This window comes from Thalassophryne amazonica, chromosome 23 (genome assembly GCF_902500255.1).
Source record: "Thalassophryne amazonica chromosome 23, fThaAma1.1, whole genome shotgun sequence".
Classification (NCBI taxonomy): Eukaryota; Metazoa; Chordata; class Actinopteri; order Batrachoidiformes; family Batrachoididae; genus Thalassophryne; species Thalassophryne amazonica.
The window spans coordinates 15,591,353-15,605,415 of record NC_047125.1 but is presented as its reverse complement, the minus strand read 5'-3'; the positions used below and the strand labels follow the sequence as shown (position 1 = coordinate 15,605,415).

General features: G+C 40.6%; 1 protein-coding gene across 1 annotated transcript in view; it reads left to right on the top strand.

Moving 5' to 3' along the window:
• The window catches only part of LOC117505392 (phospholipid-transporting ATPase ABCA1-like), a 282,727-nt gene that overhangs the window by 235,380 nt on the left and 33,284 nt on the right, over positions 1–14,063 (top strand). Inside the window, exons 45-46 of the mRNA XM_034165037.1 lie at positions 7,758–7,899; positions 8,679–8,813. Of these exons, the coding sequence (XP_034020928.1) occupies positions 7,758–7,899; positions 8,679–8,813 (277 nt within the window). The remainder of the gene's footprint in view (positions 1–7,757; positions 7,900–8,678; positions 8,814–14,063) is intronic.

Genomic DNA, 14,063 nt, shown 5'->3' with positions numbered 1-14,063 from the left:
CGGATTAAAATCATCTCTGCCATGGGCCCCTCAGTCAACGTTAATTTGAGTTTCGCTCCAAACCAAATTTTGATCACTTTTCCATCCCTATCTTAGAATGCTTTTCCCCCCAATCTAGTCTGGATGATGATCTGTATCTTGACAAACATTCCCCTGTGGATGCAATACATCACAAATTTATGTTTTTTATTTTTCCCCTCTGAAGGTTGGTGTATTAATTTGGGAGAAATTCATAAAATGTCCAAAATATTGTGTTTATCCTTGGCCCATCCCTCCATTGTGTTTCATGAAAATTCATTTTGTCATATAGAACACAATGATACGGTAGGAATCCGTGTAACATTGATATCATAGAGAAATGCACACAGTATTGCTTTTATGCATTTGTTTTTGAAAGCCCGAGAGCAGCTGAAAGAGAGAAAAGGTGCACTGACACGTGCATGACTTTGATTCACCCACTTGCATGACCTGTGTCATGTAGGAGGGTACATTTTTGTCTTTAACGGGTGCAAACTGAACGTGAGAGGGGCACCAGCGCATGCAATTGCGCAAAGAGAATTTTGAAATGCTCAAAAAATCCTTCACGCATAAATGTCGTGCTACGTGGTGTGATCTGCTCGCCAACACGATGTGCAGCTTATCAAGTGGAGTAAAGAAGAAGTGAACAGAGCGAGTGGTTGCGTCAGCAGATCGCATCAGAGGGCAGCTTGTCTGAATGATTATAACGAGATGTTAAATCTATCATAAATATACTTTAACAGCTGCAGTCAAGAAGGAAAGAACATGCAACTGTTTTTCCAAGCCATGACAATGTAAACATGACGAATAATTACCTTTTTAGTCGGCTCAAAATGCTTTCTCCGGCTCATTCGGTACGAACGGTGCTGCTGAAGCAGCCCTTTGTGATTCAGGAAGCGATGAGAGCCGTTGTCAACAGACAAATTGCAGAGAAAATTATTAATCCGCTACAAAATAATTGTTGTATACATGCAGCGTCCAGCGTAGAGCACGTGGCAGCCGGTGGAACAAAGCGTGACATCCAGCTGGGAACACAGCGGGTTGGATCATCACGACAACGTGCGTGCAAGTGCGTGAATCAAAGTCATGCACGTGTGAGTGCACTTAAAGAAGTCTCAAGCCTTTAAAGAACCAGGCTTCCAAGGTGCTCACATGGTGTCCACACCCACAGAGCCCCACAGTGGCCAAAGAGAGCAGGAAAACAGAATGTTTGATAGCACCCAAAATGGTATTGCGTGTGCAAGTTATTTCATTCTCACATGTTGCTTACTTCATATACATGACATAGATGACAAAGTCATATTAGCTGCACATGTTACCGGAATACAAATCAAAACAATGAACCAGATACCTCACAATGTCAATTCTGCATCATATGCACAGTTTGTTTCCTTAACAAAAGACAGCACAGCACGAGTTATATGAGGATGTAGTTGCTTTTATCATTATGTCATGCTAGGTCACATGAAAAAAAAATAGTCACCTGGACTAAACCAGTCGATATTAGCTAAAGTAGTGATATTAGCCCTTCAGGTTAGCATAACCCGGAATAGAAACACAGTACTTCTGAGCAATGAGGGAACTGTGTGTTGCTTTTATTTACATGTTTAGAAATATTGCAGAAAAGGAAAAGTGCAACATGCCGTATTTGCCTGTCGGAGAGCCCAGGGTCAAGCATCAGCCCACCCCTATTTTTGAAGAAAGTTGGTTAAACTCCCACCTGAAATTAAATTAAATGACAAGGAACACATTTCATGAAGTGACAAGGACCATAAATGGACACAATCAGGTGAGGTATTTGTGATATTTTATTGTGATGAAATTAGACATTTTATTGAAATTGCATTCCATTATACATAATATTGGCCATGCTTGTGCATCAGCCCACCCCCTCTTCAGGCAGAGGTTCACGTGGAGAACCCTGGGCCCTCTGTTGGGTGAATAGGGTAGTAAAAATTTGGTGTCTAGTCTGAGGATAAGCAAACAAACTACACTGATTGGCCCCTTTTTTTGGTACACCTTGCTAGTACCAGGTTGGACCCCCTTTTGCCTTCAGAACTGCCTTAATTCTTCATGGCATAGATTCAACAAGGTGTTAGAAACTTTTCTCAGAGATGTTCATCTATAGTGCAGCAGATAAGAGAATATTTAGAGCGGAATCCTGCAAATGGTGATAAAAGCATCAAATTCGGCAGAAATAGTCCTCAGACAATCCTCTTTTGAAAAACCGATTGGCCACTTGAATTTTCATTTGGCAATCAGGTATAGGTCAATTGAAGAATTACACAGGAGTCAAAATATGCGCCAATCATATTGAAACCTATGCCACTTTATTTGCCTGATCATAAAGATTCCAAACATGTATGGTTTGGACGGTCTGTAACTGAATTCTATGGAGTTATGGGATAAAACAGCAAGAATGGTGACAAAGGTCAGTGTCCGTTTGTACAGGGGTCAAAACTTAAAGTTGCTCCAATTTTGGTAAAAAGTGATGCAAATTACTAGTTGAGTTAACATAGTTTTAAAAAGGAATAGTTTGGACCATGTATCATCCTTACTTATCACGTTACGGGGTAACATGTCATGTTGTCATGACGTCACAGTATCCAATAGACGTAGTCCTTGTTTGACCTTTACTTTGGAGACCAAACATTCCACACTGTCAAAACTATTCCATTTATTAATCCTATTAGCTCAACCAATAATTTGCATCACTTTTTACCAAAATTGGAGCAATTGACCCCTGTACAAAATGAATCTGACCTTTGTCACTATTCTTTCTGTTTTTATCCTGTAACTCCATAGAATTCAGTCACAGATAGTCCAAACTATACCTTTTGGAATCTTTATGATAAGGCGAATAATGTGGAATATCGTTCAATATGATTGGAGCATCTTTTAATTTTGACCTCTGTGTAATTCTTCAATTGACCCCTACCTGACCACCGATTGAAAAGTCAAGTGGCCAATTGTTTTTTTCAAAAGAGGAGTGTCTAAGGAGTACTCGTATTTCTGCAGAATTTGTTGCTTTTATCACCATTTGCATGATTGTTTCAGTTATCTGCTGCACTACTATATTGTTGTGATGCATCACGCATTTTCCCATTCAGCCAGTCTGCCTATTGTCCTCTGACCTCTGACATCAACAAGGCGTTTTCCTCCACACAAGTGCCACTCACTGGATGTCTTTTTGAACAATTCTCTGTAATCCATAGAGATGGTTGTGCATTAAAATCCGAGTAGATCAGCAGTTTCTGATATACTCAGACCAGCCAGTCTGGCAACAACACCCATGCCACGTTTAATGTCACTTAATGCTCTTTCTTCCCCATTCTGATGCTCGGTTTGAACTTGAGCAAGTCGTCTTCACAAGGTCTAGCTGCCTAAATGCATCGAGTTACTTTTCTCCTTTTATATAGCCCCCCTTGGGCACACACTTCGGTATTTTGGGATTACTTTTCATTGCTATGCCGATGACAGTCAGTTGTACATGCCAATAACTGCTGGTAATGTCATACACATAAAGTTTTTAGAGGATTGCCTTGTGTCAGTGAAAAGCTGGATGTCCAACAATTTCTTAATCTAAAACTCGGACAATACTGAAATGATGGTTCTTGGTCCTTTGAGACATCGGCATCAATTTGACCAGCTAATGCTTAGCCCAGACTTGTGTGTCATACATCACAGTGACAAAGTGAGGAACCTTGGAGTCATTTTTGATCCTACATTGTCCTTTGACCTCCACATTAGCGATATTACGAGGACTGCTTTCTTCCACCTGCATAATATAGTGAAAATTTGTCCCATCCTGTCTATGGCTGATGCTGAGACCCTGATCCATGCGTTTGTCTCTTCTCGATTGGACTCCTGCAATGTTCTGTTTTCTGGTTTACCGCAGTCCAGCATTAGGGCTCTCCAACTGGTTCAAAATGCTGCTGCCAGACTTTTCACAGGAAGCAGAAAGTTTGACCACATTACAACCCATTTTGGCTTCTCTTCACTTGCTTCTTGTCCCTGTGAGATCAGATTTTAAGATCCTATTATCAACCTATGAAATTATTCACAGACTAGCACCTCCCTACTTAGCTGACCTACTTCAACCCTATGTACCGACCTGAGCTCTGTGTTCTCAGAGTGCAGGAGTACCTTGTGTCCCTAGCGTGAATAAAAAGTCTGTAGGCCATAGAGCCTTCTCTTATCATGCCCATATTTTGTGGAATGATCTCCCCATGGCAGTAAAATGGTCAGACTCTGCAGAGACATTCAAGTGAAGACTTAAGACGCATCTATTCTCCCTCTCGTATGGTTAGCATACTGGCATAGTATGGGACTCAGCTTCTTAACCCTTTAAATTCATTTTATTGGCAACAGAATAGGTGTCAGCCTCATTTCATCTAAATTTGGGGTATGTTAGTAAAGCTTATGGCTAGCAGCCAGAGATCACCTAAGTATTCCCTTTGCTTTCCTGTCAATTTACTCCTGGTGAACTATACTTTAGGTGTAGGTTTTCCAGCGGACTGATTCTGCTCTTTTTCTCTCTGTCCGTTGACGTCGCACAATAGTCCATGAGCCAAGCAGGTTTTTGTTACCACTTAAGGGGAAAAAACAACACTTTGAATCCAGCCTCAGTGTATCATGGCCTACACAAAAATGTATGATAGCCATCTCATGGTGGTAGCTATAGCCAGGTAGGGGTCAGTGAAGAATTACACAGAGGTCAAACTTGAAAAATGTTCCAATCATGTTGAAAACTATCACATTACTTGTCTGGTCATAACAATTCCAAAAAGGTATAGTTTGGACTATCTGTGATGGAATGTTTTGGAGTTATGGGGTAAAAACAGCAAAAATGGTGACAAAGGTCAGTTTCAGTTTCTACAGGGGTCAAAAGTTAAAGCTCTAATTTCAGTACAAAATGATGCAAATTATTGGTTGAAATAAAAGGATTAATAAATGGAATAGTTTTGACTGTGTTGAATGTTTGGTCTCCAAAGTAAATTCAAACAAGGTCAGCATCCATTGAATTCTATGACATGTGACATATCAATCAATCAATCAATCAATTTTTTTATATAGCGCCAAATCACAACAAACAGTTGCCCCAAGGCGCTTTATATTGTAAGGCAAGGCCATAGAATAATTATGTAAAACCCCAACGGTCAAAAACGACCCCCTGTGAGCAAGCACTTGGCTACAGTGGGAAGGAAAAACTCCCTTTTAACAGGAAGAAACCTCCAGCAGAACCAGGCCCAGGGAGGGGCAGTCCTCTGCTGGGACTGGTTGGGGCTGAGGGAGAGAACCAGGAAAAAGACATGCTGTGGAGGGGAGCAGAGATCGATCACTAATGATTAAATGCAGAGTGGTGCATACAGAGCAAAAAGAGAAAGAAACAGTGCATCATGGGACACCCCCAGCAGTCTACGTCTATAGCAGCATAACTAAGGGATGGTTCAGAGTCACCTGATCCAGCCCTAACTATAAGCTTTAGCAAAAGGAAAGTTTTAAGCCTAATCTTAAAAGTAGAGAGGGTGTCTGTCTCCCTGATCTGAATTGGGAGCTGGTTCCACAGGAGAGGAGCCTGAAAGCTGAAGGCTCTGCCTCCCATTCTACTCTTACAAACCCTAGGAACTACAAGTAAGCCTGCAGTCTGAGAGCGAAGCGCTCTATTGGGGTGATATGGTACTACGAGGTCCCTAAGATAAGATGGGACCTGATTATTCAAAACCTTATAAGTAAGAAGAAGAATTTTAAATTCTATTCTAGAATTAACAGGAAGCCAATGAAGAGAGGCCAATATGGGTGAGATATGCTCTCTCCTTCTAGTCCCCGTCAGTACTCTAGCTGCAGCATTTTGAATTAACTGAAGGCTTTTTAGGGAACTTTTAGGACAACCTGATAATAATGAATTACAATAGTCCAGCCTAGAGGAAATAAATGCATGAATTAGTTTTTCAGCATCACTCTGAGACAAGACCTTTCTGATTTTAGAGATATTGCGTAAAGCAAAAAAGCAGTCCTACATATTTGTTTAATATGCGCTTTGAATGACATATCCTGATCAAAAATGACTCCAAGATTTCTCACAGTATTACTAGAGGTCAGGGTAATGCCATCCACAGTAAGGATCTGGTTAGACACCATGTTTCTAAGATTTGTGGGGCCAAGTACAATAACTTCAGTTTTATCTGAGTTTAAAAGCAGGAAATTAGAGGTCATCCATGTCTTTATGTCTGTAAGACAATCCTGCAGTTTAGCTAATTGGTGTGTGTCCTCTGGCTTCATGGATAGATAAAGCTGGGTATCATCTGCGTAACAATGAAAATTTAAGCAATACCGTCTAATAATACTGCCTAAGGGAAACATGTATAAAGTGAATAAAATTGGTCCTAGCACAGAACCTTGTGGACTCCATAATTAACTTTAGTCTGTGAAGAAGATTCCCCATTTACATGAACAAATTGTAATCTATTAGACAAATATGATTCAAACCACCGCAGCGCAGTGCCTTTAATACCTATGGCATGCTCTAATCTCTGTAATAAAATTTTATGGTCAACAGTATCAAAAGCAGCACTGAGGTCTAACAGAACAAGCACAGAGATGAGTCCACTGTCCGAGGCCATAAGAAGATCATTTGTAACATTCACTAATGCTGTTTCTGTACTATGATGAATTCTAAAACCTGACTGAAACTCTTCAAATAGACCATTCCTCTGCAGATGATCAGTTAGCTGTTTTACAACTACCCTTCAGAATTTTGAAAGAAAAGGAAGGTTGGAGATTGGCCTATAATTAGCTAAGATAGCTGGGTCAAGTGACGGCTTTTTAAGTAATGGTTTAATTACTGCCACCTTAAATATGTTACTCTGTAACATGATAACTAAGCATGACAGATGGTGCAAACTATTCCTTATTAGAATCCTATTAACCCAAACAATTTTTTACTGAATTTTAGCAACTTTAACTTTTGACCCCTATGCAAACTGAAATTAAGCTTTGTGACCATTTTTGCTGTTTTTAACCCCATAATTCTTGAACATTCCATCACAGATAGTCCAAACTATACCTTTTGGGGATCGTTATGATCAGGCAAATAATGTGGAATATTGTTCAATGTGATTGGAGCATCTTTTAATTTTGACCTCTGTGTAATTCTTCATTGACCCTGACCTGGGTGGAGCTACCACCCTAGGATGGCTATCATGCATTTTTGTGTAGGCCATGATACACTGAGGCTGGATTCAAAGTGTTGTTTATTCCCCTTAAATGGTACTGATTTGGTCAAAACTGATGAGTGGCTTATGGACTACAAGGCTGACAGCTGCACACCACAGGACGAATGCCGACGCTGCACCCCAGGGTGTTACATGACCCCCTGTCTGCAGCTTTAATGCTTGTGTGGTCATCTCAACGATTGCACCTTTACTTCCTGTTTTCTGTTTCTTCAGCTTTGTAAAAACCTTGTAACTGTTAGAATGGCCTAAGCAGAGGGGTCACCCCTCTGAGTCTGGTCTGCTTGAGGTTTCTTCCTCAACATCATCAGAGGGAGTTTTCCCTTACCACTGTCACCTGTGTGCTCGCTCTAGGGGTTGGTGAGGTTAGACCTTACTCATGTTAAGCGCCTTGAGGCAACTTTGTTGTGATGTTATATTATGATTAAATGCATTATATTTGATTGTAAACCAACATTCTGAACCGAATGTTCTCTTGCCTTTTTGTTTTTTTGTTTTGTTTTACAGTATACGAACTGAAATGCGGGACGTCCACCAGAATTTGGGCTACTGCCCCCAGTTCGACGCCATAGATGACCTGCTGACGGGACGGGAGCATCTGGAGTTTTACGCCAGGTTGCGAGGGGTAGCAGAAAAAGAGGTCGCCATGGTAACTGTTAAAATCCACGTCAGCCTTGTGCATTTAATAACCGATGGCTCACTCTTGCTGGCGATACGGCGCTCAAATGCAACACCAAGAAGCATGTTTTTGCTCAGAAAGTTGCATCGCGAGCGTCGAGGTGATAGATAGCCTCAGAGGCCATACATAACAAAAAATGGCTGGCAGTTGCAAAGCAGCAGCTGTGGGTTATGGCGCTGCATTATTCACCGTGCCCAGCGGTGTGGTCGGCCTCTTGCCGACCCCCTGCACCCCTTTTTGCACCGCGCGCTCCACAATAGTAAGATCAAAGGAGGCTGGAGGCAACTGTAGGTGTCAGAACCCGCTGTCAGGGCTTTGATCTGTCCCACCAACACGATCTATAATGTTGCTCTGGTTGGCTGTGATCGCGTGCGTTAGTGACTGCTCTCAGACGACGACACATTTATATGGAACATAAACAAAAGCAAGCATACTGTCCAGCAAAATTCAAAGCCTCCAGCCTGAATTTTTTTGTTTTTTTCCTCCCTGTTGGATGTGTGCACTTTGGGTTTGACATGACATTGTTGCAATAGCGGCGAGAGCAGCAAAGTACCACAGCAGTCTGTGATTAAGGTCTTAGGGCGCTGCCAGCTGCCCTGCCTTGTCCTTGAAAGCCACCGAGCTTAAATATATCGAGGACTCCTGCCAAAATGTCATCTATCAAAGATGCAGGCGGCTTGGAGATGGGCTTATGTGAGCGTTTTCACACCAGAACGTGGCGGCTAACTTGTTTTTCTCCTCGATAACAGGTGGCTGAGTGGGGAATTCAGAAGCTGGGTTTGGTCAAGTATTCCAACAAATCAGCCGGCACCTACAGCGGAGGAAACAAACGCAAATTGTCCACAGCGATGGCCTTGATTGGGTGTCCTCCAGTCATATTCCTGGTGAGATGTCACTTTGACTTTACCTACATGGTGGAAATGTGCATTATTACACTGAACATCAGCAAAATGGCTGGTGTGTGTGTGTGGGCAAAATAACTGGAAAACGATTGTGTGGATTTCCTTCAAACTCTGTAGGAATATTGCTTGAATAGATGTTTACAGGTGAGTAGATTTTGGAGTAGTTTGGTAAATGTGGTCTGAAGAAGCTTAAATGGAGGATCTCAAGCACATACTGATCAGCAAAGTATATGTGATTGATTTGTACGTTTTTTTTTTTATCACGGTGTGTGAAGCCTGTAAGCCATGTGTCAGCATTCTGATGCCTTCCATTCAGACTTTAAATCAGGACTGAAGCTGTGCAGATGTTTGGATTAAGCAGCTGTCATCTTCTTTTTTTTTAAGCCAGCTCTTCTAACATATCCCTGCAAGAAATGTGATGTAGAAATATCAAGTTATGGATCAAAGCAGCAAATCCTGACTGAATTTTCAAAAGGATTACAGCTGTATTAATGGTGATAAGGAGGGCAGATATTTTTGGGTCAAAACCCGGTCATGTTTAATTCATTCTTTCAGGAACGAAGCAATTTTTGCACAAAACTGTAAAGCTCAAAGGGCTGCGCTTGCACATATTCAGGCCAAATTCTGCAAGGCTGTGTTATGCATCTTTTCATATCTAGGCTGGCATGTTTCTTAAAATGAGATGTTAGCGCGTGGAGCCAAAAATAACCCGTACATGCTGAGGTGATGCATCCTTCACCTAATTTCAAGTCCAATAGAACAAACCTGTTTCTGCGCCTGTTGCTTTAAAAGGAAAGGAGCTGCTGAAAGCCACACCCCCCACCCCCTCTCTGAGTGAGAAGTCCCAAAAGTCTAAGTGCATTTTATTTTCTTGCAAGATCACTGGAACGCATCACAAACACTGAATGGCATGAGAGGGCTGTCCACTCCACACACCGTGATATAAATCGACCAGTAAATATACATACGTTTGCAATGGTGTTTTCAAATTCATCATACAGCGTCATTGTGAAGTCACGCATACCAACCAATCTCAAATATGTTGTTGGTCAATATGTGCTTTAGATCATCCATCTCAACTTTTTGTTTGTTGAGCCACCTCTAAATATCACACACATACTCATCTTTAACCACTTATCCAAGATTGGGTCACGGCAGTCATAGGGTGTGAAGCAGGGTACCCTCTGGACAGGACGCCAGTCTGTTGCAGGGCCCTCTAGATATCTATCCTGGTAATATTCACACCAAGTTTGAAAGAAATCTGTTGAGTCATTTTTGAGTTATCATCTGCAGATGCACACACACATTATTAAATAATGCCCTGCTTCACTGGTGCCAGTGTTGTCATGTTGTAGCACCATTTATCATAGCGAACAATACAGTCAGTTCTTTTCTGTTTGGGAAGCTAATTATACATACTTTTGTATATGTATTTGTTAATACTGTTATTGTAGGGTTAAACTATGCTATTGTACTTTATACGCTAGTTACGGGCTTTGTTTATCCCTTTTGGCTAGCAAGGTACGGTTGGCTTATTAACGGCTAATTTAACGGTAGCTCATCTAGCTATAGTTAGCTTATTTTTGTTATTTACACTTTTATTTTACATGGTGTAGATTTTTAATGATTCTTCACTTTATGGGTTCTTTAATAGATACCAACATATCATACCTAAGTTTAGGGTTTCCATTAGATAGCATATAGAATATGCATTTTGTCTTCCTATAGTAAGCTAGCAGGGTGAACGTTAGATAGATACCTATAACATATTACATCATAGCTTCTGTTTCTATAATAAAATAACCATATTTATAGCTTAGTCTACTAGCTAGAATTAAATTTTACTACTAGTCTACAGACTAGATATATGTATACTACAATGTTCTCCTGTATTAATATTTAGGTTTTAGAAGCTAACTCCTATAATATTATGTAGTATTATATTTCTTATATATGTTGTTTATTACCCTTATTGTGTAAATATCACTTATATACATGATATCCATATTCTTGAGTCACTTGGGTGGGTAGGGAGAGTTCCCATGGGATAAAAAACTTTTCAACCTACCATTCCTGGTTCTCAATACCAGGCACCTAAGTGGCTCTACTCTACTCTACTCTACTCTACTCTTCTGTTCTACTCTTCTTCTTTCTTTTTTTTTAGATATTTAAATATACCTTTGTATACACAAGTATATAAGAGTTCTACCTTAGAATTGGAATGTATTATGAAGACATACCTGACTGAATTTTCATGAGGAATAAATTGTATTACCAGTGTACGCATTTTTATGTGTACCTGCAAGGTTGTGATGAAGACATTTGAAATTCTGGACAATTTAATCGCAAACAAATTTAACAGTAATAAATTTTGTGTGAATGCTTTCAAACACTTTGTGTGAATTGGAGCCTTTGCGTTGAGGTCATGTTGTGAGTATTGTGTGTCTGTCCGTGGGAGAGCGTGAACTGGGATACATTTGGCACGGTGGAGTTAAACAGCCCATAGGGTTTGTCGGCTAACAGCTAAGCCTGGACTCAAACCAGCCGATGGACCAAGTTGTGTCACGTTGTAATCGTGTGCGGACAGACGAGCCCTAAGGAAAACCAACTCTCTCAGACTGCTGAACCGCATTAGACGGGGCATTCTTATGTCTCTTGGAATTTATTTGAGGTCTATATATTTGTGTGTATGTATTTGTGTGTTTGTTGCTTCTTCTTAATTCTTCTAATTATTGAAACAGAGGAGAGGAGAGAAGAAAACGACTCATCTGTTTTGTTTATTGACGAGGAAAATTTGAAAAATTTCCATTCTGTTGACCAACTAATGTAGAAAATAATCAAAAAAATCACATAAAATCCAGTCGCCATGACAATGACAACAACAATAGTAATAAAATAATTTGTTTTTGGTCAGTATGGTTCAAATGTTTTGAGGTCAAATTTTTGCAAATATACAAAATAATATCAAATCTGAATAAATATGTACTATTCACCATTCAGAATATTTTGGTTGTCAATTTTATTGTCTTTGTGACATCTTTTTGACATCATGTTCTAGACAGTACACTTGCGAAGATTTAATTAATTAATTTTATTTATTTATTTTCAAATGAGGTATGTAACTTTTGAATTAAGTTTTCATTTCCATCAGGGGAATGTTGAATAAATGAACGTATTTACACTCAGCCAACAAATCAATGTCAAGAGAACATTAAAGACATTTACTGAATTTTCCGAAATATAAGTCGCACCCATCAAAAATTACGACACTCTAAAGGGACATTAAAAAAGTTGGAGAAAAAACATGCACCACAGATGGCCACTGGATATAGTTCAGAGGGATCTTGTGATGTTTGCAATCTTGCAAGAGTTGAGTTGACATGGCCACAAGAGCCTTTGCTACTGAGCCCAAACCAAAGTTGGCTTCACCAACTTCATGGCAAAATGTTTGCAAGTAGTATCACAAGATCTTGCAAGACTATTACGAAATTTTGCAAAATTTTTCCTATGAAGGTGAAGTAATCAAGGGTGAACAAGTTGACATGAGTGTCAGAGCCTTTGCTACTGAGTTCAGAAACAAAGTTGGCTTCTTCAACTGCATGGAAAACTTTTGCAAGTACTATCTCAAGATCTCGTAAACTATTGCGAGATCTCGCAAAATGAAGTTGATGTAAGCAAGGGTAAACAACCTGACATGGCCGCTAGAGCAGGGGTGGGCAGTTAATTTTTACAAGGGGCCACATAGGGAACCTGAATTACGTCCCAGGGCCACACCATCGATAACTCGGCTGTCTCCCATTACAAATTTTACAAAAAATTACCTATTTAATAGCTTTTATAGGTAATTTTTATTATTGTAATAATATGTAAATATTTAAATATACCTAAATAAACCTCTCTAATGATTTGCAACACACAAGCTTGACATTTTTAAAGTAGACCTGCATTGAAATAAATGCAGTCAGATCTTTGGACCAAAAAATGACTTATATTTACACATAAGATCCTTCTAAATGTAGTAAAGTAAATCTGCAAGCCCAGATCTGTCATTCAACGGAGAAATCTTCATTTAAAAATGAGAAATTTACAGCTAAAATTTAGCCCTCCGCAAAGCTGTCATCACATCCGGGACGCTGCCGAGACGTCAGGGAGAAGACCCAGCATGCATTGCACGTGCCAACTGTAATTTATGGATTTACGTCAGTTTGCATCTGCACCTTTTTATTGTCTTATACGGAAGGATCTACTTTTTTAAAACTTCATATTGTCTTGCGGTACGCTTGGTGAGTACACATTTCTTTTATGTGTGCTTGAAAATTATTTTTGGAGACTTTTTCATACACCCGTTTGATTGAGTGGTGTCGCATTGAAAATCTACTGTCTTTCGCCTCCGGTGTTACCGTCACGGGGTACGGAGGCGGAACCCGCAAAGAATCCAAGTCATTAAAAAGATATAAACCTCTCTCAGCGGCAACGGAGCTCTGCGGCTCCGATTACCGAGATGTGCGGCGCTGCAGATTTTGCCGCAAGAAGTTTGTCCTTGCGAGCAACAGGTGTCACCGGGTGCTCCACATCAAAACGGCGTGCGTAGTCTCTGGACTTGTGCCCAGTTGGCTGCACCTCCATTCAGTAGACAGAGCCGTGTCTGCGGCTGCACAGCAGACACGGGGGTGTGAGTGGCCCGCGGCGGAATTTAACGAGCGTATGCACTCGGTAAGCGCATCGGAGGCAGTGAGAGCGAGCTCGTCAGGGGAAGAACTTCACCCGCTGTTGACGTCGCCGCTGATCTGAGCATGCAGAGCTGTATCTCGCATTCATTGCAGCTTATTTTTGGATGTTGAAACCAGGATGTGTATAACAGTAACATTACTAACAGATAAAATCAATTTCAATGCGGGATCAGACTGAAGGTGCGAGCGCGTCGTCTTGTCCCCGACGTCATGGAAATGATCCGGATGTGCAAACTGTTTCGCGGAGGGCTAAATTTTAGCTGCAAACTTGTCATTTTAAACGAAGATTTCTCTGCTGAATTACAAATATGGGCTTACAGATTTACTTTACTGCATTCATAAGGGTCTTATAAATACATATCAGCTATTTCTTTCTCAAATCTGACCACATTTATTTCAATGCAGGTCTACTTTAATATATGTAATAATAATCACAGACCTCATGAGGGCCGGACAGAGACAAGCAAAGGGCCGCATGTGGCCCCCGGGCTGCAGTTTGCCC